The sequence below is a fragment of the Melospiza georgiana genome, unplaced genomic scaffold (genome assembly GCF_028018845.1).
Source record: "Melospiza georgiana isolate bMelGeo1 unplaced genomic scaffold, bMelGeo1.pri scaffold_29, whole genome shotgun sequence".
Classification (NCBI taxonomy): Eukaryota; Metazoa; Chordata; class Aves; order Passeriformes; family Passerellidae; genus Melospiza; species Melospiza georgiana.
Genome location: NW_026652215.1, coordinates 9,275,974 through 9,300,433, shown reverse-complemented (window position 1 = coordinate 9,300,433; position 24,460 = coordinate 9,275,974). Strand labels below are relative to the sequence as shown.

The 24,460-nt window shown below is 48.9% G+C and overlaps 2 protein-coding genes across 2 annotated transcripts in view; one reads left to right on the top strand and one right to left on the bottom strand.

Annotated features, from left to right (window-relative positions):
• The window catches only part of LOC131096425 (uncharacterized), a 1,435,131-nt gene that overhangs the window by 493,627 nt on the left and 917,044 nt on the right, over nucleotides 1-24,460 (bottom strand).
• Nucleotides 22,949-23,890, top strand: LOC131096504 (olfactory receptor 14C36-like). Its single transcript, XM_058044847.1, has one exon. It carries the CDS (start codon nucleotides 22,958-22,960, stop codon nucleotides 23,888-23,890), a length of 933 nt encoding a protein of 310 aa, XP_057900830.1. The 5' UTR covers nucleotides 22,949-22,957.

Genomic DNA, 24,460 nt, shown 5'->3' with positions numbered 1-24,460 from the left:
GGGCAGGGACAGGCTGGACCTGCCCCTTCCTCCCTCACACATGAAATATTTTGAGCCAAAAATCTCCCTCCAGTCTGTCACAACAGGCAATGTTGGAGGTGGAACCCCAGTTCTGGCCATGGGCGCCTGAAAGAGAACAGCAGTTCTTTTCCATAGGAAGGAAAGCACAGAGCCCCAGTGTTTGGAAGGCTGGTGAGAGCCTCACTTGGCCAAGGCCAGCCAGACTTGTCAGGAATGGTAGATTTTGTCTGGGAGCAGTCTTTGGATTTAGGGAATTTTGGAGGTGAAAACACAATCTCAGCCATGGACACCTGGAGAAGCAGGACAGTCCTTTCCCATAGGAAGGAAAGCACAGAGATTTCCCCAATGTTTTGGGGACAGATGGGAAGTGACCCTTGTGAAACCACTGCAGCCAGATTTGTATTGGCAATATTCCTATGGGAACAATCCCTGGGTATAAGGAAATTCGGAGGAGAAATCCCAAATCTGACCATGCGTTCCTGGAGGAGAAGGAGAGTTCTTTTCCATAGGAAGGAAAGCATGGAGTCCCTGTGCTTCAGCAGCAGATGAGAAGAGATCCTCAACATGCCAGGGTCAGCTGGACCCGTCAGGTGGCCCCTGGGAGGCCAAACCAACCAGACCTGTTCTTTGTTCCTTTGGTTTTATGGGGCCCCACACTGTCACAATGATGCCTTGGATCTATGAGGCCCCACAGTGCCATAATGGTGCCTTGTTTCTATGGGGTCCAGCAGTGTCACAATGGTCCCTTGATTACAAGAAGACCTGCAGTGTCACAATAGACCCTTGGTTCAATGGAGTCCCTCAGTGTCACAATGGCCCGTAGGTTCCAGAAGGCCCCACAGTGTCACAATGGTTCCACTGATTCCATCAGGCCTTGCAGTGTCACAATGGTCTCCGTGGTTCCCCAGGTCCCACAATGTCATGTGACTCTTCTTATCCATGAGCCTTGCAATGTCACAATGGACCTTTGGACTCTGGGGGTTTGCAGTGTCACAATGGTCTCTTTGGTTCCACTGTGTCACAATGGACCATTGATGACAGGAGGCCACTCTCTGTCACCCTGGAGCTTTGGTTCCATGCAGGCCTGCAGTGTCACAATGAACCCTTGGTTCAATGGAGTTCCACAATGTCACCATGGCCTCGAGGTTCCGTGAAGCCCTGCTGTGTCACAATGCTTTGCTTATTCCATGGGGCCTCATAGTGTCACAATGATCTCCATGATTTCATGAGTCCTCTCAGTGTCACAATGGCCCCTTGGTTCCATGAGGCTGTCAAGTGTCTAAGTGAAGTTAAATGCTGCTAAGAGTTGTTTTTTTGCTAAGTTTTAAGTTTAATATAAGTTATAAGCTAAGTTAAATATTGTTAAGTGTTAGTCCTCTTTTAAATTGCTAAGTCATAGGTTATAATTTAAGTTAAATGCTGTTTAGCAGCATTTAACTTCACTTAGACCTTGTGACTTAACCTTACCTACACGCCTGACTGATTCAGCTATCCAAGGCACTCCCACCCCTCAGAGAGCAGCATTTCTGCCACATTTCCCTATCACAGGCACTCCTGTGTGCACATAGACACAAAGAGTCAGTGCAAGGCACCTGGGAGAAATTCCCCTGAGGGAAGGGAATGCTCCCTGTGTTCTCCTTTGGCATCTCCCCAGGGGGTGAAGGGCAGAGCTTGGAGGAGTGGGGGGATCGGCCCAGGCTCTGTCGTTGTTCAGGATCCCCGAGTGCAGCAAACGGGAGAGTTCCCGGCTGGGAGTGGCCCCACTCAGAGGGAGTCGCTGGCCCAGGAGTGTCATTACAGGACACAAAAGAACACAAGCTCACATCGTTGTTCTCAAGGTGAAGAAAAAAGGGGAAGTTTATTTTCTGATTCCAACATTTACAGTTTTCCAAAAGTGACAGTGGATTGGAGGGTGACAGTGACACCTCTCCAATGACACTGGACAAACCAACCGTCCATCAACTGTCTCCTCCTCCATAAAGGAATGCAAAACAATGAGTTATTTAGAGAAAGTGTGTGAGAAAGTTCACTACAAGAATGTCAACATCAGAAGGCTTAGAAAATCTTAAAAAACCAGGGCAACATCTCACTGTTTTCCTTTAAAAAAAAAAAAAAAAAAGAAAATGAACAATATGATAAAGAAAACATGAACACTGTTCAGTGTCCACTTGGTGAGGAATCATCAGAGTGATCACTCTCATCATCTGCATCCGAATCATCACTCAATGATTCCCCCGCTTGATGCCTTCCAGGATGGTCACGGTTTCCATCTTGCTCATCAGCTGGATTCTGTCTCTGCGGTTGCAGGTCAGGGTGAACACACTTCAAAGGTACTCAGCGTACCCCAGTGTGTGTGGATACACAAGCATACCCGCGCCCGGAAGCGATAAGGTCATAAGGACCTTCCCACTGTTTGGTGACTAAATTCTGCACCTGTACCTTCACTCAAGGCTGATGTGCCTCGTCTGCCGCCTGCAATGAGAGATGGTGATTCAAAATGACAAGGTTATTTGAGTTCTGCGGCACAGTGAGATGACTGATTGTGCACAAAGCTTTTGCCAGCCGACTGTGCGTGGTTTCACCCTGCATTCCCTGTTTTTGTTTTTGAAGAACCTGCTCCAGAGTACCATGCTTGACCAGTTGGAGAATGAGGGATACCAAACTTGTGCGAGACACCCCACAACTGCAGGAACTGCCGCAACTTTTGCGATGTGTAAGCAGGAGCATTGTCGGTTTTCACAGCAGAAGGTATGCCCAGAACGATGTCCTGCCTCCAGTGGGCAAGGATGTCACGTGCCTTCTCCCCAGTGTGAGCCAAAGCCCACATCACAGAGGAGAACATGTCCACTTTGACATGCACATACTTAAGCCGGCCAAACTCGGCAATCTGGGTGACATCGGTCTGCCAAAGCTCCAAGGCCCTAAGGCCTCTGGGATTTACCCCAGTCGGCAAAGGTGAAGCAAGTGCATGGCATTCATCACATGACTCAACAATGTCACGAGCCTCAGTTGGCGTCAGCTGAAACTGCTTCTGCAGGGTATGTGCGTTTTGGTGGAAAAACCCATGCAATGCCTCGGTCTGCGCGAGTGTATCAGGCTGAGGCGCTACCCACGCTGGGTTAGCCAACTTGTCAGCCCTCGCATTACCTTCCACTATAAAGCCCGGCAAATTGGTGTGACTCCTCACATGCAGAACATGGAATGGATGACCCCGAAACAAGGCAGGATTACTGACCTCCTTCAAAACGGAATGACCCAAACTCTGTGCGGTATTGGCCACATAGGCGGAATCCATGACCAGATTGAAAGGTTCCTGGGAAAATCAACCTCATGAGCTTCCAGAACCTGCCACTCTGATTGGTCTCTCCAAGTAACAATGGCGTTTCCTGTTCTCCCTGAACCATCAGTGAAGACGGCGGGTCCTTGCACAGGTTCCTGGGTATTTTTTGGGCCGAAAAGAGATTTGTGTGAATTTCACCATATGCAGTAGCCTATGACTGGGCAGATGACAAATGATCTGCCCTGAAAAATTTTCCAGAGCGCTCTGCAGGGACACACTGTTTGCAAAGCTCCAGTCAAAATCCTCCTGTTGCACCAGGAGTATGGTCTTTGCAGGATCCGCACCCATCAATTGCAAACTCCGTTGCCGGCATTTGATTATCCAGCGAGCAATCAGCTCAAACAATGCAGTTGCCGTCTTCTGCGGCTGATGGGGCAGGAAAACTGATTCCAACATGTGCGAGGAATGGGACCATTTGTCACTCCATTGGCCAATAATGCTCGTGGGATGCGAATCTGGAGTGGTGATGAACACAGTGACATCAACAGAGGGATCAATGCGATAAACTTGGCAAGCCGAAACAGCTTGCTGAACCACCTGCAACGCCTTACATGCCTCAGGGGTCAGTATGCGAGGTGACTTTAGATCAGAGTCTCATTTCAACAAATCATACAGAAGAGATGCCTGTGCATCGGTTAGCCCCATGTACGAACATAACCAAGTGATGACACCTACCAATTTCTGAGCATCATTCAGTGTCTTCAGAGAATGCACAAATTGCACCTCCTGGTGACAGATCATCCCTTCCAGAATTTTGACCCCCAAGAACTTCCAAGGTGGTTGTTGTTGAACCTTTTCTTGAGCCACCTGCAGTCCATGAGCATGCAAAGCATCGAGCAACCGAGGCTGAATCCTCAGCAGCTCATCCTGGGTGGGCATACCCACCAGAATGTTGTCCATATAATGATACAGACATGCATCAGGAAACTGCTTGTGAACTCCAGACAAGGCAGGAGAATTCTGCATGCCTCGGGCAACGTCCTCGATGGATATCTCTGTGCGGGTTCAGCCTCGATAATCGCTGGCACTGAGAAGGCAAACTTCAGTCTGTCATCGGGATGCAAAGGAGTCGTAAAGAAACAATCCTTCAGATCCACAAAGAGGACCGACCAGTCTTGTGGAAGTATGGTAGGCAATGGTATGCTCACCTGCAATGTCCCCATGCTTTCCATCTGGCATTAACCTTTCGGAGGTCTTGCAACAACCTCCACTTCCCAGATTTATTTTTGATGCAGAAGCCAGGAGTGTTCCAGAGACTGGTAGAAGACTCCAGATGACCCTGTGTGGGAATCCACAAAATTAGAGGATTTTGGGAAAGTTTCAAGATGCAGGCCTCAGACACAGCAGAACTGTGAGCAGAGCTATGCAGCAGCCATGAGATAGGTCAGCAGAAAAATTATTTAAACTGTAGAAAAGCAAGGGCAACTAGAACAATGGTCTGTGTATTAACACTTGTCTAGAATAGCTCTGTAAGCTACGGAAAGTTTATCTAGCAAGATATTAGGAAGATTAAAGCTTAATAATGGAGCTCTGTGCATTGTGTTTTAAGGCTTACAAGCAGGTATTGTATTCAAAATAAGAAAGCATTGTTTTAACCAAAGGTACGTGTGCTTATGGTGATTGGCTAGAACTGCTGTCAATGTGCTTTTGCTTTGTGTGATTGGTCAAGAAACTTATAAAGTAAGTTGTACCATTAAGTTCCTGGTCTGCTGCCTGGAATGTGAGCTGCTGGCATCTTCCCATTGTCATAACCATGTAATGAGACTGATGCTGAAAATTAAAGCAGCTCGAGGCATGTTCTACAGCAGCCCTGTCTGGTTCTTGGTTTGTACAAAGCCCCCCTGCCAGCTTCACCCTGATCCAAGTGCTGCTGCACCAGGTTCTGAAGGGTGACCAATTTGTCTTGAGGGAGAAGCCACTGCTTCTCCCAGACAGATTTGTGCACCAGACACCGAATAGGAGGAGTAAGACACTCTGTGCCCTTCACTGCAGTGGCCCCCATCAAAAATCCGTCCCGATGTGCACCTCCAGACAGAAGAAGATCCCTCCCCCAGAGGTTGGGAGGAGTTGAAGTAACATGAGGCCTAACCCAGGCTGTCTGTCCCTCTGGGTTCGCAAGCAGCATGGGCCACAGGCTCACGGAGCATTGCGCCGTCCCTCCCAGACCTGCTTCAGACATCCCCATCGGATCCAGGGGCCACTCTCCGGGCCAGGCAGCAAGGGAGAGAACCATGACGTCAGCACCGCTGTCGAGAAGCGCATGGAGGTGGATTTCCGATGGCGTCGCACCAGGAACAGACAGGGTACACAGCATCTCGGGATAGTCCTTGGTCAGGACAGCAGTCCAGCGAACTTGAGGCAGCCCAGTGGATCCAAAGCCACCAGCTACACGCATCCGGTCAGCTGTCCTGCGAACAGAAGACTTAAAAGGCACAAGTTGAGCAAGTTGCGTCTCTTTTGGGATCGTGACGGGAGGGGGTGGGTGTGGAGACCATGGCACAAATCTGCCCTGTGAAATCTGCATCAATGAGCCCCAGGTGCACAATGATGCCCTGAAGGGTGGCACTAGATCTCCCCATCAGGAGAGCACTCATGCCCCCACCCCAGGGATCAAAGGCATCCAGGGGAACCTTGTGTATTTTACAAGATTCTAAGACAACTGTTGCTGTGGTGCAGACATCCACACCTGCTGATCCGCGGGTGCTGGCTGCAAGCCGGCAAAGAAGACCTCTATCACCTCCAGGGTCTGGAGAGAAGCTTGTGTCTGGGCACGTCCATGCTGCGCGCTCCGCTTCATGTTTCCCGAGCACGGTAAAGCTTGGCCATTAACATGAACAGTCGCCTTGCAGATATTGGACATGTGATTCAGCCTACCACACTGACCACATAAGAACATGGGAAATCTGAACTTCTGTGCTTTCTTCCTCTGCTTCTTTCCAGCCTGCGCAGTCCCCTGCTGTGGCCGCCTGCCCTGTGGTGCTGCCCAGACTGGCTACACAGCGGCAGCCAAGGCAGCCAACTTCCAACCGAGGGGATGATGTCCGCACAGTCCTCCGCCATCTGAGAGACAGTAGGAAAATCAGGCAGAACCACTATGACCCTCCTACAAGCATCATTCCAATTACACCTCACATGGTTTGCAATTTATCTAAAAGATTTTCTCTCGGCCCAACAGAGGTCTGTGCAGCAAGTCAGCCATGAGCACACTGAGCGCCCCGGGGCGGTCACCTATCTTTATACTCAAGATTACGTATACAATATTTATCAATTATCCCCAATACCTTTTACCCTTATTGACCAGTGGACTTTTAGTAATAACCAATCCCAAAGTGCCAACATCACCACAGAAGATGGAGGCCAAGAAGAAGAAGAAGAAGGACAGGACACGCCCCAATTCCTCCATCTTACTTCTTTAGACCCCCCTGTACAGAAATCTTAAACCCTGTGTTTCACATTCTAATTAACTTATCCCTTCACCATTTACCCCAGTGAAATCCTCCCATCCTCAAACAGGTGTCGTCTCCCATGTAGGATCAAAGTCCAGCCACCAGACACTTCTGGCAACATTCCAGGACCTCCGAGCCCCCCAAGGGTGGTCTCGGTCACTCTGCAAATCAGTCCTGAGGTGCTGAGATCCCACATCTCCCCCTTCTGTTTGCACCAAGAAAACCTCTTTTGCTATCTGATTCATGGCACGTTTTAAACATGGAAATATGCATGGGATCACAAGTATGAGGACTAGGAGAACTATCAAAACATAGAACCCTACCTTTAAAATTCCTCTCCAAATGGGAGAGATGTCAAAGAATTCTACCACTGCTTACTGCAATGAATGAAAAATGATGCACATAAGCATCATGAAACTCATTACTTCACTTTTGTGTGAAATCATTGTTTTGTTTTTCATTCAAGACCCTAGCGGAAAATTCCCCAAAGTCCTTAGTTTCCTTTTATTTCTCTTCTGAATCGCTCTTTGCAGTCTGAGTCTCAGCTTCTGTCTGAGTACTCGTCTCTTTGTTTCTCGGATCAGCGTTCTCGTGTTCTCGCATTTGAAATGGCTTCACGTGTCGTGCCGACACCCACTTCAGACCTCAATCTGTGGAAACACAAGCAAAACCCTTGCCCCAAGTTATTAGTTTGAAAGGACCCTCTATTTGTCCTGTCTCTGTGTTTCTGATCAAAACTAAAGGATTTTCCCTTAGCTTTGCCTGTGTGCTGTTTAGAAAATGTCTCACGATTGGTGGATTGGGTTCTGAGGATGAGCTATTTAGGAAATTCAACACATACAGTGCCTTATTTAATTTCATGTGAGGTGTTGCCTCTGGCTCACCCCTTCTTTGTCTGTCCAGAAGGGATTTCAGGGTGTGATGTGTTCTTTCAATGATCGCCTGACCTGTGGGCGAATGTGGAATACCAAACGTGTGTTTGACACCCCATCTTTCCAGGAATCTGTCAAGCACCCTGCCTGTATACGTTGGACCATTATCTGTTTTTATCTCCTGAGGCACACCTAATTATGCGAATGCTTGCAGAAAATGTCGACAAGCATGGTCTGCTGTTTCCCCCACATGTGCTGAAGCAAAGACTGCACCTGAAAATGTATCTACAGAAACATGAACATTTTTGAGCCTCCCAAAGGATGGATACTTCGTGACATCAGCTTGCCACAATTGAAGACTTTGCAGTCCCCGCGGATTGATTGCTCTGGTAGAAGAAGGTGGCTGCACAAGCTGACAGTCTGGACAAGCACTAATGATCTCCCTCGCCTGACTCTTTGTGAGACGAAAGGACTCCATCAGTGCTTGCGCATTCTGATGAAAGAACGCATGACTTAATCTTGCCTGCTCAAAAATGTCCAGCAGTGTTTGCAAAATGGGCATTGTCAACCTGTCCGCCCGAGCATTCCCTTCCTCTAAAAACCCCGGAAGTGTTGTGTGCGCTCTAATGTGTGTGATAAAATATTCTCTTTCCCTGCTCTCTATCAGTATTTTCAAGCTCGTCAGATATGAGTATAAAAGCTCATTACTGACTTCTTTCAAGAGCGAACCCTCCAATCTCTTGACCACACCCGCAACATATGCGGAATCTGTCACCAGATTGAGAGGTTGTTTGAACAACTGAAATGCTTGGACAACGGCTGCCAACTCCACAATTTGTGGAGAGCCCTGAACCATCCTCACATCTGATTCCCAATCCCCTGTTGTTGAGTCTCTCCACGTGATCACTGACTTGTGTGTCTTCCCTGAGCCATCCGTGAACACTGTGATCCCATCCAAAGGTTCTTCACTTATTCTTGGTTTTGCTCAGTAACATATTTGCGATTGCAGTATTCTATGTTGTGGAAAGTGGACTGTGCAAGTTCCTGGGAACACTAACAATGCGATTAACAGGTCTTTCGACTGTTGCATTGCCCAATCGAAATAGTCTCGCTTCAGAGGTAATCTGATGACTGAGAATTCTCTTCCTGCCATTCTCAGCAACCTTGTTCTCACCTTTATGACGATTTGTGCTGCCATCTCCAAATCTGTGAGAATTGTTTTTGCGGGCCTGTGTGGTAGGAAAATCCACTCTATGATTATCAAAGAGTCCTTTTGTGATTCATCCCATTGGAAGATCAAGCCATGGAACTGTGTTTTCTTCCCCAGCACTGCCAACTGAAAAGGCAACATTGGAACAAATTGATGTGCCTGCCTTTTCTGTATCGTGTCCGTGACTTTCTCCAACTCCTTTTTCGCTTCTGGCGTGACTGTTCTGGGAGATCGAATGTCTGTGTCTCCTCTCAAAAGATCGAGCAATGCTGGAATGTCGCTGTTTGTGATTCCCAAAACTGGCCTCATCCAGTTGATTTCTCCCAAAAGCTGTTGCAAATCATGCAAATTTCTGATCTTAGTGCTGATCTCCATTTTTTGAGGTTTTATTGTTCTCTCTGAAATTTTCCACCCTAGATATTTCCAAGGTGCAACCTCCTGAATCTTTGAAATGCTGATTTCCAGACCTGCCTTTTGCACCTCTCCAATCACACAGTCACAAGCTTCTTGCAGCTCCTGTCGTGTTGACGCTGCATTGAGCAAATCATCCATGTAATGAATGATCTTCACCTTCGGAAATTTCTTTCGCGCTGGTGCCAAAGCTCGTGCCACGTACCATTGACAGATCGTCGGAGAATTTTTGAGGCCTTGTGGAAGACCGACCCAATGGTACTGCTGCAGAGGCGTTTCCTTGTTGATACTGGGAACTGAAAAGGATGGGGTGGAATACTGAAAAAACAATCCTTGAGGTCAATGACCACAAGCTGCCATTCTCTGGGAATCATTGAGACAGATGGAAGTCCCAGCTGAAGTGGTCCCATGTCTTCTATGACTTTGTTGATCTTCCTGAGATCATGTAACAACCTCCATTTGCCCGATAGCTTTTTCTTGATGACAAACACTGGAGAATTCCAAGGGCTGTCTGTTGGCCTGATGTGTCCCTTCTGCAATTGTTCTTGGACCAGGTCTTTCAAAGCACTCAATTTTCTCCGCTCAAGGGGCCACTGATCCACCCAAACTGGATCATCTGTTTTCCATGTCAACTTCAATGTGGCGAGTGCCGCAGTGACCCCTACTAAAAATCCACTTCGATCTTCGCCCCCCATTGTGCCAAAAGGACCAGACCCCAGACTGTGATCGGCTTTTGGACGACAAAAGGACGAATGATCGACGTCTTGTCTCCTGGTCCCGTGACAACGACAGAATTCTCACTTTGCAGACACAGAGATGCTCCCCCTATGCCTGAGAGAGAACCCAATGGTGCGACCAAGCTCCAACTGCGTGGCCAAAAGATGTACGATATTACCGTTACATCCACCCCTGTGTCGAGCATACCTCTGATTGCTATTGTCCTGTCCCCACATGTCAATTGGCATGTGAGTGTGGGTCGGTCTTGACCTATGTGCTTCACCCATGTTGTATGTACTTCAACATGTTCTTTCATAGGGAAACCTTCTTCGTCGAAGATTGACATGACCTCTCCAACTGAGTGTGGCGGCAATGCGAAAGCTCTTGCAACCACAGTATTTTCCGGTACAGTCAATGGTGGACGAAGTGCTCTTGCCAAAACTGTCAATTCTGTATTTTTGTCTGCTGAGACAACCGTTGGATAAACAATGAGTCAAAGAATACTGCATTTATCTTGCCCAACTATCAAGAAATCTTGTTTTTTATATGAGGCCCCGCGGATACCCGTTGGTATCTCCACATGACTTTCATCTAGAAAGCATACTAGTTTTGAAGCTGCCAATGCACACTGTGCCCCTGGTGGGAGGAGGTCTGGGTCACTGTGGAATCGACTGAGGGTTTTGCTGAGGGCATCTGCTTGTCCCTCACTGCTGATTGCCCTGTCTGCTCTTGTGACACCGCCAGTACTTGTGTCTGAGCGTGCCGGCGATTTCCCGCGCTGAGTCTTCCGTTTCCTGGATGCGGTAACGGATTTCCTTCCACGTCTGTCTGGGAGTAACATTCTTTTACAGAGTGTCTTCCTCTCCCGCACCGCGCACAAATTGGACTTTCCACCTTTTGTGCTGGCGCTGGTGTATGTGTTCGTGGACAACTCCTTTTCATGTGCCCAAACTCCCCACATTTGTAGCACTGTCCTCCTGGGGGATTGCTCTTTTTCTGCATTGTCGCAAGAACTTTGTTGATGTTCTCGTCCTGTTGATGGAGTATTTTTTCGAGCATCTTCTCCAATGTCTTGTCCTCTGATTGCCTTTCTGAATGTCCCTTTAACTGTTCTTCCCATTCCTCTCTTAATTCGTTCTTCACAATCGCTGCGACATGCTGAGGTGTCCCCACCTTGCTGCATGCCTCCACCATCTCTGCCAAGGATGGCCATCCTGGCATGGCGCTAATGACCCGTTGACAATCCAGGTTGGCATTGCCAAAAGCTAAGTTCTCCAAGAGAGGCCTCTTCGCTTCTTCAATCGTCAGCTGTCGATCCACGGCTTGCGTGAGTCGATCGATGAATGACATGAATGGTTCTGCGGGACCTTGCCTGATGCAAGAGAACGGAACATCCGGAGCTCCTGTTGGCGTAATCTGCATGATTGCCATTCGCGCTGCTTCTTTGATGTCACTTAACACTCTTCGTGGAAGCCGCACTGCTTTTTCCCCTGGGTTGTCATCCGGAGGATCTCCTGCTAACTGTGCTTCTGTGAGATTTGCGTTTGGCCCACCTTGATATCTATTTCACAACTCTGAAAGATACTTTCTCCATCTTTTTTCCCAGACGAGACTCTGTGTGTCAGTGAGAATCATTGTCACAATGCTTCGAACGTGATGATAATGACAGTATTTTTGATCCCCTTGAAGGAACCTCCAAGACATATGCCCAGGGAAAGAAGGATAACCAGGCTTAGAGGGGCCCTGCCTCTAGCCAAGTAGAGGCTGGGGAAAACCGTGATTTTTGGACTGTGTGGATTCGTTGGCCTGGCATATCTGAACCACAAGAATACAAAGCTTTGGTTGACACTGGTCACAATTTACATTAATCCCATCAAGACATGTGGGGACAGAGTCTGTTTCTATTGCTGGTGTGACAGGGGGATCACAGGATTTTACTTTGGTGGAAGTTGAGGTGAGCCTGACTGGAAATGAGTGGAAGAAACACTCTATTGTGACTGGCCCAGAGGCCCCATGCATTTTAGGCATAGACTTCCTCCGAAGTGGGTATTTCAAAGACCCGAAGGGACTCAGATGGGCATTTGGAATAGCTGCTGTAGAGACAGAGGGTGTCAAGCAGTTGAACAGCTTGCCTTCACTGTCAGACAGCCCATCTGAAGTAGGTCTCCTGAAGGTGGAAGAGCAACGAGTGCCAATTGCCACCTCAACAGTGCACTGCCGACAGTACCGAATGAATCGAGATGCTGTGATCCCCATCCACAAAATTATCTGAGAGCTGGAGAGCCAAGGGATGGTCAGCAAAACCCACTCACCCTTCAACAGTCCCATCTGGCCTGTGCATAAATCTGAAGGAGAATGGAGATTGACAGTGGACTATTGTGCATTGAATGAAGTGACTCCACCCCTGAGCGCTGCTGTGCCGGACATGCTAGAACTCCAGTACGAGCTGGAGTCCAAGGCAGCAAAGTGGTATGCCACTATAGACATTGCCAATGCATTTTTCTCCATTCCCCTGGCAGCAGAATGCAGGCCTCAGTTTGCTTTCACCTGGAGAGGCGTGCAGAACAGCTGGAACCGACTGCCCCAGGGGTGGAAGCACAGCCCCACCATTTGCCATGGACTGATCCAGACTGCACTGGAAAAGGGTGAGGCTCCAGAACATCTGCAATATATTGATGACATCATTGTGTCATGGAAGACAGCAGCAGAGGTGTTCAAGAAAGGGGAGACAATCATCCAGATTCTCCTAAAAGCTGGCTTTGCCATCAAGAAGAGCAAAGTCAAGGGACCTGCTGCTCAAGAGATCCAGTTTCTGGGAGTGAAGTGGCGAGACGGATGGCGTCAGATTCCCACCAATGTCATCAACAAGATCACAGCAATGTCTCCACCCACCAATAAGAAGGAGACACAAGCTTTCCTAGGCGCCATAGGTTTTTGGAGGATGCACATTCCCGAATTCAGTCGGATCGTGAGCCCTCTCTACCTGGTCACTCGTAAGAAGAACACTTTCCACTGGGGCCCTGAATAGCAACAAGCCATTGCACAGATCAAGCAGGAGATTGCTCATGCAGCAGCCCTTGGCCCAGTCAGGACAGGACTAGAGGTGAAGAATGTTTTCTACTCTGCAGCCGGGAATCATGGCTTGTCCTGGAGCCTTTGGCAGAAGGTGCCTGGGGAGACTCGGGGCCAACCACTAGGATTTTGGAGTCATAGCTACAGAGGGTCTGAAGCCAACTATACTCCAACAGAGAAAGAAATCTTGGCTGCCTATGAAGGAGTCCAGGCTGCCTCAGAGGTAATAGGCACTGAAGCACAACTCCTTCTGGCACCTCGACTACCAGTATTGGGGTGGATGTTCAATGCAAAAGTTCCCTCTACGCACCATGCCACCAGTGCTACATGGAGCAAATGGATTGCTGTTATCACACAGCGCACCTGTATTGGAAACCTGAATTGCCCTGGGATTCTGGAAATAATTACAAACTGGCCGGAAGGTGAAAACTTTGGTCTCACTGATGAAGGGGAACAAGAAGTGACATGGGCTGAAGAAGCTCCACCATACAACCAACTGCCAGCAGAAGATACAAGATACACTCTCTTTACTGATGGTTCGTGCCGCATCGTAGGGATGAACCGGAAGTGGAAAGCAGCCGTATGGAGCCCCACACGACAGGTTGCACAAGCTACAGAAGGAGAAGGTGGATCAAGCCAACTTGCTGAACTCGAAGCTGTTCAACTGGCCCCAGACATTGCTGAGAGAAAGTGGCCAAAGCTCTACCTCTACACTGATACATGGATGGTAGCCAATGCTCTGTGGCGATGGCTGGAGAGGTGGAAAGAAGCTAACTGGCAGCATAGAGGAAAACCAATTTGGGCTGCTGATGAGTGGAAAGACATTGCTACCAGGGTAGGGAAACTGCATGAGAAGGTCCGCCATGTAGATGCCCATGTACCCAAAAGTACAGCTAATGAGGAACACCAAAACAATGAGCAAGTAGACCAGGCTGCAAAGATAGGGGTGTCCAAAATAGACCTAGATTGGGAACATAAGGGAGAGTTATTCCTAGCTCGATGGGCCCATGATGCCTCAGGCCATCAGGGCAGGGATGCCACCTATAAGTGGGCACGAGACCGAGGGGTGGATTTAACCATGAACAGTAATTCTCAGGTTATCCATGACTGTGAGACATGTGCTGCCATCAAGCAGGCCAAGGGAGTGAAGCCCCTGTGGTATGGTGGGCGGTGGTCCAAGTACAAGTATGAGGAGGCCTGGCAGATTGACTACATCACACTGCCCCAGACACGCCAGGGCAAGCGCTACGTACTGACCACGGTGGAAGCCACCACTGGATGGTTGGAAACCTACCCTGTATCTCATGCTACAGCCCGGAACACCATCCTGGGCCTTGAAAAGCAAGTTCTGTGGAGACATGGATCCCCTGAGAGGATTGAGTCAGACAGTGAGACTCAATATCAACACCTGGGCTAGGGAACATGGCATTGAGTGGGTGTACCATATCCCCTACCATGCACCAGCTTCAGGAAAAGTAGAGAGGTACAACGGAATGTTAAAAACCACATTGAAAGCATTAGATGGGGGATCTTTCAAAGACTGGGAGCAGCATCTGGCAAAAGCCACCTGGTTAGTAACACCCGAGGCTCTACTAATCGAGTGGGCCCTGCCCAGTCTGAGCCTTTGCACTGAGTAATCGGAGACAATGTCCCAGTGGTACAAGTCAGAGGTTTGTTAGGGAAGACCGTGTGGATCAATTCTGCCTCAAGTACAGACAAACTCATTCATGGAGTTGTTTTTGCTCAGGGACCAGGTTGCACATGGTGGATAATGCAACAAGATGGAAGAACACGACTTGTACCTCAGGGAGATCGGATTGTTGGGTGAGGACTATGTGTAAATATCACTGTTTGCTGAATGTTCCTACCATTTTCTGAGTATAGCTGTATATTGGATGTGTAATGTGCCTGTTTGTAGAGTTAGAATATATATTAGTTGTAGTAGTAAACTGAGGATATGGGGATAACGGGTGGAATTTTCTAGGTTGACTATATGATGCTTTTATCCCCAATTGTCTTGTTCCACTTAAGCTGAATAATAAGTTCTGCACCTTTAAGATTTGTTCCAGAGAGTGAAGAGGGAAGAGAAGAAGTGCACAGTTTGTTTTCAGATATGGCACTCACTTCACATTCCTGCTCCTGGACTGTGTTGTCTGTGGATGGACAGACAGTGGGACAGAGCTCTCCTTTGTTTTAGATTACTGAGGCAAAGAAGTTCCCTGGACTGTGGGTTTTTTTTTCCTTTTCTTTGTAGCTGTTTAAACCTGCTCTGGACTAAACACCCAGAAGAGCACCGGCAGCTTGCACCTGTTGCCCACCGGGCCAGGCCTGGGCGGCAGCATTTCCAGCATGAGAGGGACTGATAAGAGACTGAGCCAAGCTGCAACCCAGGGAGGTTGCAGGTAATCTCTTTTGGGGCAGCAGGAGGTTTTATTGTTTAATATTGTTTAGGCCCTGTTGTTTAATAAATAGGTTTTTTCCAATTTTCTCCAAGGAGGTAGTTTCTCCAGAACCGGCTGGGGGGAGGTGTCAGTTGAATCTGCTTTCCTAGAGGAGTCCCTTTGGGGGTTCTCTCCCAAATTTGATCTGAACCAGGACAAACAGAAAGACCAAAGACATACAGAAAGACACTCACATAGGTACCTTGGGTCCCAGCATCACTAACAGAGAAACCCCAAGAGAGGGCACGACCCAGACCATGGGCTGGCCTTGTGCTCTGTTTTAACCCCCTGGGCCTTCATGGGCCCACCCCTGGCGTGGGACTGACAGTTCTTGTCCAATCAGAGTCAGGGTAGCACCAGCTGCTGGTGTGTGATTGATTGACAGGTCAGTTAATCAGACCGGGGTTAACATCTCCCCTGCTGTTTGACTGACAGCTCTGCCAGGCCAGGGCGGGGGGCGGGGCTCTGTCCCACCACAAACCAAGGCCTGACCCAGCCCTGGCCCCACACGGGCATTCCGAGCATCCCAAGGTGTCTCAGGACACCGATCTCATCCAGCCTCTGAAAGCGACGATGGTGACACTACAGAACCTCATGGAACCAAGGGTCTGTTGTGACAATGGAGATCCAAGAAAACTATGGTGAGACTACGGAACCTCCTGGAATCAAGGAGACCGTTGTGCAACTCAGGGGCCCCTATAGAAGCAAGGGTCAATTATCAGACAGTGGGGCACACAGAAACAAGGAGCCATTGTGACACAGCAGGGCTGCATAGAGCCCAGGGACCATAGTGATTCTGTTGGGGCTCATGAAACCAAGAAGCCATTGTGACATTGCAAGACCTCATGGAATCAAAGATTGCACTGTGACAGCGTGGGCACCCATGAAGTCAATGGAACATGGAGCAGGTCTGCCTGGTTTGGACCCCTGGGGTCTGTCTGAAAGATCCCATTGAATTTGACATGACAAGGACCACTTCCCACCTGACTGTGAAGCACTGCGGCTCTGTGCTTTTATTCCTATGGAAAAGAACTGTCTTTCTTGTCTAGATAGACATGGCAAAATTGGGATTCTGTGTCTAAAATTCTCTATATCCAAGGGTTACTCCCAGACAAAATCTGCCTATACAGTCAAGTATGGCTAGACTTGGCCTCTTGTGACTGCCTCTCATCTGCCCCTGCACCACTGGGGCTCACATGTTTCCTTCCTATGGAGACTATTGTGACACCGCAGGGCATTGTGGAACCAATGGGCCATGGTGACACTGCAGGCCCTTGTGGAACCTGTTGCACTGTAGGAACTTGTGGAAACAAGAGGAGCATTGTGACCCTGCAGGATACCATGGATCCAAGGGGAACTGTGGCACTGTGACACTGTGGGGCCTCATGGAATCAAGAACATCATTGTCGCTCTATTGGGCTGCATGGTCCCAAGGGACCAGTGTGAAACAGTGGGACTTTGTGGAACCAAGAGGCCATTGCTGCATTTCAGGGCCTCGTGGAGCCAAAGGGCCATTGTGATCCTGCGAGGCACCGTGCATCCATGGAGAGCATTGTGGCATTGCAAGGCCCTATGGAATCATGGAGACCATTGTGACCCTACAGGGTCTCATGGACGGAAGGGACCATTGGGACACTTTGGGAACTTGTGGAATCAAGGGAATCATTGTTGCAGTACTGGGCCTCAATGGAACCAAGAGACCATTGGACACAGCAAGGCTTCATGGAACCAATAGAGCATTATGACACTGTGGGGCCTTGTGGAACTATGGAGACCATTGAGATCCTTAAGGACTTGTGTAATCAAGGGGCGATTATGACACCTGAGGGCCTCATGGAAGCAAGGAGCCAATGTGACACTGCAGGGCCCTGTGGAACCAAGGGAACATTAAATTGGTGATGCTGCCTTGGCCTCCCAGGGGTCACCTGACAGGTCTGACTGACCTTGGAATGTGGAAGGCTGCTCTCATCTGCCCCTGAAACACTGGGGCTCTAGGCTCTTCTTTTTATGGTAAAGAATTGTCCATTTTTTCCAGGCATCCATGGCCAAAATTAGGATTCCACTTCCAAATTTTTGTGTATTAAAGGATTGTTCCCAGACTAAAGTTGCCAGGACAGACAAGTTTTGCTGGTCTTTGACTCCTGAGGGGCAGCACTCACCTATTTTCCAAACACTGGAAAGGGCTCCGTGCTTTTCTTTTTATGAAAAAAACTCCCCATCCTTCTTTTCCAGGCACAAATGTCTGAAATTAGGACTCCGCATGCATAATTTCAAATATCCAAGAGTTACTCCAAGCAAACCTTCCAGGACAGACAGATCAGGCTTGCCTTGTCCTCTGGTGGTTGCTGTTCCTCAGCTTCTGAAATATGGGGGCTCTATGGTTTCCTTCCTATGGAGACCAATGTGATACTTGGCAGCCTTGAGAAATGAAGCGGCCATTGTGACACTGCAGAGCACCATGGATTTAAGGGACCATCGTGACACTGTAGAACCTCGTGGAACTAAGGAGATCATTGTGGCTCTGTTGGGCCATATGGTCCCAAGGTGCCAGAGCAAAGCAGAGGGTGGGGGAGTTAGGCCAGAAGTAACTCAGAGTCAGACAGATTTTACCCCGGAAGACCTGAGCACAAGTTTCAAGCCCTAGGAATCATTTGTTTAACTTATGGTGAGTTTGAGTGTTCCCTCATAAGCCTTTAGTGTTGTTATGCTAAGTTGTCCAAGTTCTCCTCCCCTTTTTGTTACTTGTTTCCCCTCTATGGTTTGTGTTCTAGAGTGTTCTACCCTCAAGTGTATATATTGTTGCTTCGCCTTTATCTCAGGTCTTTGGATCCCACCCCTCGTACTGTGCTCAACTTCTCCATGTTTATTGTTTTTCACCCTGTTACTAAAGGTTTTTTTTGGGCAACTCCATTGATCCTGCTTGTAGAATCATCAGGGACTAGAACGATTGGGACAGACGGAGATGAGAAGACAGGTCTTGGAACCTGGGGTTTATTGCAAAGGATGTGAGTGAAGGGGCCTTGTTTGTAGCTGCCAGCCACAGCTCAGAGCAGGCCCGAAAGAGGGGTTCAAAAGAGGCGCCCAAAATGGATACCCGAAAGAGGAGGGGAGTTCCTATTACAATACAATAAATCTTCTTCTGTGCTGCATATTCTAATTTTCACTAACCATAAAAACTACTCTTTGGACCCCTTCCGCCTAGCTAGTAGGGTCTGCTCTGACCCTTGGACCTGTCTGCAAGCAGAGGGTATTATTTCATCAAAGAAGATTACTTTCAGCCGGCTATACCATTGTTTTCCAGTTGTTCAGTAACTAAGGCTTGGTGTCTCAAAGCTTGCTTTCATTTCAATCTTACTTATAGTTTCCATATTCTCAAAATCTTTTGCCAGGCAATCATACTTATAAGGCTTTCCTGTTTCATCTTCCCCAGCATCTGATCCTTTTCATTTTCACCCCCCTTGCCCTGAAGTTGAGGAACCAGAAAGGTTTGTCACAGCCACCCTCATTGCAACTTCTGGCACCCGAACAGGGACCCTCACATTGAATCATGTCAGCTGGGGTTAGCTGGTGGATAGGCCAGTGTGCCCTAGGATTTTGGATTGTGCCAGGCCAGCAGATTCGTTATTGCTTTGAGGGACCTTGGCCAGGATCTGCAGGGACAATGACGGTTTCACCTGCATAGGATTGCAGGTGGGTTTGGGGAAATGCAAGACATTGCCCATTTTGCCACTGTGTTTTTACAGTATGAACCCACATCCCATAATTGGTTTGGGGTGTTCGGTGACAGTTCCCCGTAAGGTGGAGAATGAGAAAAATGGGCAGCCAGATGTCCAAAGTAGAAAGGAGCATATATGGATGCTTTGTTAATTCTCACTGATCATGACAAAATATTTACAAAGAACAAATTAAAATCAATTGTGAGGTGGATTATTAAAATTTTTCCAGATGCCCTTGCTGAAAAAATCTATACTACCAAATTTTGGGACTCAGTGGGAGTTAAACTGTACAACCATTCGATCTAAAGGGACCCCATTGCAACCCACATACTCCCCATCTTCCACACCATCCTTGAGGCCCTTCACCAGCCAGCAGTGTGTCGAAAACTCAATTGGTTGGTCACTCCTAACTCAGGACCTCCTCTCAAACCTGCCTTTCTTGGACCTTCCACGATGCTCCAAGATGGTGATGGAAATGCCCTCTTGGAGCACTGTGACCTGGAGACTCGAGATGGAAGGATCCTGAATTTGGCCTGACCATCCTCCCGCCCACTTGGCTCCTCCACTTCCTGCTACCACAACCTTCTCTTCCACCCTTAACGAACCTCCAGACTCCACTCCCACAACTGCGGGTCATGCCCCACTGTCAATCATTCCACCTTCACCCTGGGCCGTGGCTCCAGAACTCCACCCTAAAAGTCCACAATCTAGTTAGGGAAGGAGACTGGCAAATAGGTAGGAAACTCCTTGTTACACCCATATATTATGAAGGAAGGGGGCAAAATCCCAGGTCTCAGCCACTGGTTTATGGGGAAATCAAGGATCTGTGTAGGGCAGCTAAAGAGCATAGGAAGGACTTATCTTGTTTTAATGGCCTAATGAGGACCATGTTTACAGCACTTAACTCCCTATGATTTAAAATATATTATGACCATTTTGTTATCACCTACAGAATACACCCTGTGGGAAGGGGGGGGAAGTGATTACTAAATCAATTAATATGAGGCAAGGGCGGAATTGAGAATCAACAATCTGGCTGGAGAAGGACAACACAGCCTACCAGATGACCAAGCAGCAGGTATCCCCAGAGAAGTATTGGATGATATCAAAGAGCTGGCTTTGCAAGCTTTAATCCAGGTATTGGATGGTAGCACCCCCAATTTGGACTACCTTGGGTGGTTGCATTAGACCATCTTCATTAGACCATCTTAGGTGCCTGTTAAGTGAGCAAACCAATGCTACTCCCTTGCATTGAGTGGCCTGCTCTCAGACATGACGACCATCAGACATGCCACCTTGCAGAAAAGCGGGAGAGTTTTTACTCTGGGAACACGGGCATGTCTGTGTGGACTGTGAGGGCAAGTGTTGCATGAAACTCTCCAGCCACAGCGAGTCAATCCACAAGAGCACTCAGGTACTGAAAGAAGGTTTCAAGAAGCCTCAAATGGAAAACAAAGACTGGTTCAATGAACTATTCCAATCCAAGGGACTAAAAGGTTGGATGATGTCTAGCTAAATAGGACTATTATTTTTGTACTGGTTGTTTTTGTATTTTTAATAGTCCTATGTGTGTTTGGATGTTTTAAGAAAGTCTTACAAAATATTTTCAGTCCCATCTATGTTGTAAAACAGAAAGGGGGAAGACACCCAACACAGGCTCATCATGGACTTCTTGGAAGAGAGAAGTGGTGGCCAGGATGGCACAAAAACCTCTCAGAGACTCAGTGTGGAAAGGAGAATCCTAAAAGTATTCTTAAATCCATAAAGTACCTTAAACTTTGAGTATTTCAAGGCATTAATGAGGCCCACTGAGTGTCAGTGCAAATCTCTCAAGGGAACTCGTTAAAGCAGATACTTGGGGCCATGATTGCACAAAACACTCACAGAGTCTGTATCAAAAGGGAAACACCAAGAACTTAAAATAACTGAAGTACTCTGAAGTATTAATGAGCCCCACTGAGTGTTTTTACTGACAAAGCCTCTCCAGGGACTAATTACAGCAGATAATTGGAGGCCTTGATTGCACAAACCTCTCAGACACTCGAAGGCAAAAGCTAAACCCAAAGTCCTTTGAAAAACCTGCAGTCCCTGCAGGGAGCATTCAGGAGCCCCCAGGGCCATTCCTGAGCAAGGCTCCACAGGGACTCCTTCCAGCAGATCCTTGAGGCCACTGGGATGTGGGCTAGGGAGGGATGCTGAGGGCAGGACAAGGGGCTGACAGTGCCCAGCCTGGCTGGGGCTGTTCCAGGAGGCCCCAGGGCCTCAGGACAAGGTGTCTCCTCACAGCCCTTGGTGGCACAGACCCTGCTGCTGTGCCCCAGGGCACCAAGACTTGGCTTCTCTTTGTCCCCACCTGTTATCACTGCCTCCAGTTCTCTGTTCTGCCTGGGGCCTGGGGACACTCTCAGTCGTGTCCCTCTCTGGGACCCATTAAAAGTCCAAGAAAGTTTGGAGTTGGATTCTGACTTGGAGTTCTGGGGAGGTTTCTTCAGCTCTCTCTCAGGGACTGATGTTCAGGGCCTGAGCACAAAGCCCCAGAGGCTCATTCAAGTCCTTGTGCTGTGTCTGTGCTGCTGAGCTGGGCTGGGCTCCTGGCATGGAGGCAGCTCCTGGTAACCAAGCAGAGCTTCAAAAGCACATTTCTCTTGATGAGCAGCTCTTCTGCCAGCCCAGCAGGGCTGGGGCACTGCCGGCAGCCACCCTGGGCACAGCACAGAGGCACAGAGAGCTTCAATCAGTCAGGGCTAGGAAGGTGCTGAGAAGTGCCTGGGGCAGAATCACTGCCAGCCCTTGGCACAGGAACCTCTGGCTGCAGGACAATGCAGCTGCAGCTCCAGGAGCCATCTCCTACAGCAGGAACATCGCAATGCCTACAGACCCTGTGAGTACATTCTCTGATTGTCTGTTGTGCAGAGCAGTTAGGGGTGCCCAGGGCTGTCCTGCAGAGCAAGGTCCTGCAGCCCAGGGTGCTGTGCTGGGGCAGGGACTCTGCTGCCTGCCAGGGAACGCTCTCAGCCAGCCCTGGCAGCTGCTCCCGGCACTGAGGGACAAGATCTGGGTGGTAGAAGACAACTGGTAAAGCTTAGAAGTGTTCTCCTTGTGTGGGGAGGATGCTGCTTTGTTCAGAACTGCTCCCAGCATGGCATTTAACCGCAGGACATTTCCAAGTAGATTATACAGCGAGCACAGCAAGTCAGGGGCAGCATAGCAGAGGAATTCCTGCTTTTTAAATCTAATGCTCTGGTTTGCCTGGCTGGGAAATTGCCCATAGATATTCATCTCTCAATTCAGGCTGAGAAAAATAAAAAAAACAAATTCTCACAGATCTGAATATACCATGCAGTAGAAGAAATCAGCGCAGGGCCCCTTAGAGTAGCATCAGTGTCACTTTTCCAGCCTCGTCAGGGTTGCTTTTACATTGCCATCAGATCCTGCAGAGCCAGAGCTGCCCCTGGGCAGTGCCTGAGCTGAGAGGGATCTGCAAGGCAGAGCTGAGTCCCCAGGGCTGGGGTGGGCTCTGGCAGCACTGGCAGGGCCCAGCCCTGCACACAGGGAAGCAGCTGCTGGCAGGGACAGCTCCAGGCAGCAGAGCCCTGGGAAGGCAGTGGGGGGAAAGTGCCCCCAGGCTGTGCTGGGATATTTAAAGTCCTCTCCAAACTCAACTATTCCATGATTACTTTTGTTACAGATCCCCATGCCAAGGCAGCGCAAATGTCCAACAGCAGCTCCCTCAGCCACTTCCTCCTGCTGGAATTGGCAGACACATGGCAGCTGCAGCTCCTGCACTTCTGCCTCTTGCTGGGCATCTCCCTGGCTGCCCTCCTGGGCAACGGCCTCATCATCAGCGCCGTAGCCTGCGGCCACCACCTGCACACGCCCATGTTCTTCTTCCTGCTCAACCTGGCCCTCAGTGACCTGGGCTCCATCTGCACCACTGTCCCCAAAGCCATGCACAATTCCCTCTGGGACACCAGGAACATCTCCTACACAGGATGTGCTGCACAATTATTTTTTTTTGCCTTTTTCATCTCTGCAGAATTTTCCCTCCTGACCATCATGTGCTATGACCGCTACGTGTCCATCTGCAAACCCCTGCACTACGGGACCCTCCTGGGCAGCAGAGCTTGTGCCCACATGGCAGCAGCTGCCTGGGTCAGCGCCTTTCTCCATGCTCTCATGCACACAGCCAATACATTTTCCCTGCCCCTGTGCCAGGGCAATGCCCTGGGCCAGTTCTTCTGTGAAATCCCTGCTATCCTCAAGCTCTCCTGCTCACACTCAGACCTCAGAGAACTGGGACTTCTTATGTTTTCCATCTGTTTAGCACTTGGTTGTTTTGTGTTCATTGTCTTCTCCTATGTGCAGATCTTCAGGGCTGTGCTGAGGATCCCCTCAGAGCAGGGACGGCACAAAGCCTTTTCCACCTGCCTCCCTCACCTGGCCGTGGTCTCTTTGTTCCTCAGCACTGCCACATTTTCTGACTTGAAGCCCCCCTCTTTGTCTTCTCCATCCCTGAATCTGGCCCTTTCACTTCTGTACTCAGTGGTTACTCCAGCCCTGAACCCCCTCATCTACAGCCTGAGGAACCAGGAGCTCAAGGCTGCAGTGAGGAGACTGATGACTGGGTGGTTTCACAAACATTAAACTACTGGCCAATTTCTGCAAATCATTTGGAATAAGAGTCATCTTTGATACTTCTTATGGGTTTGGTTGTGAGAGTTTTTTCTTTGTTATATTTTTTCCATATTGTCCAAATAGAAAGGTCAATGTTTGTGCCATTTTTTTTTTTGTTTCTCTCTACCTTCCCTGTAGCCACAGATGGTGTCAATGACAAGGTACCCACTTGGTGGTTTTAAAGGAACAAAAGGATCTCCCAGCAAAGTTTTCTGCAGAGATGCCCTTTTGTTACCTTCTCTGGAGCTGCGGCAGCAGTGTCTGTGTGCAGAGCTGGGGGCAGATCAGTGCTGGCACAGCAGCTGTGCCCAGCAGCAGCAGCACTTGGTGTTGCCAGTGCTGCTGCCGTGGCCCTGCCCCGCTGCCCTGGTGGCCCTGGTGTTGCTGTAGGGCCTGAAGTACTAGCAGCACAAGAAATGCTGATCTTCCCCTCTACTCGTGTCACCATTATTCAGTGTAATATTTCATGACCCTCTTCCCTCAGGTGTTTCCAGCTCTCCTGGAATAATTAAATCTCTCATGTTAAAATGGCCATGTCTA

Coding starts and splice junctions, on each gene's coding strand:
- LOC131096504 (XM_058044847.1), top strand. CDS start 22,958: ATGTCCAACAGCAGCTCCCTCAGCCACTTCCTCCTGCTGGAATTGGCA.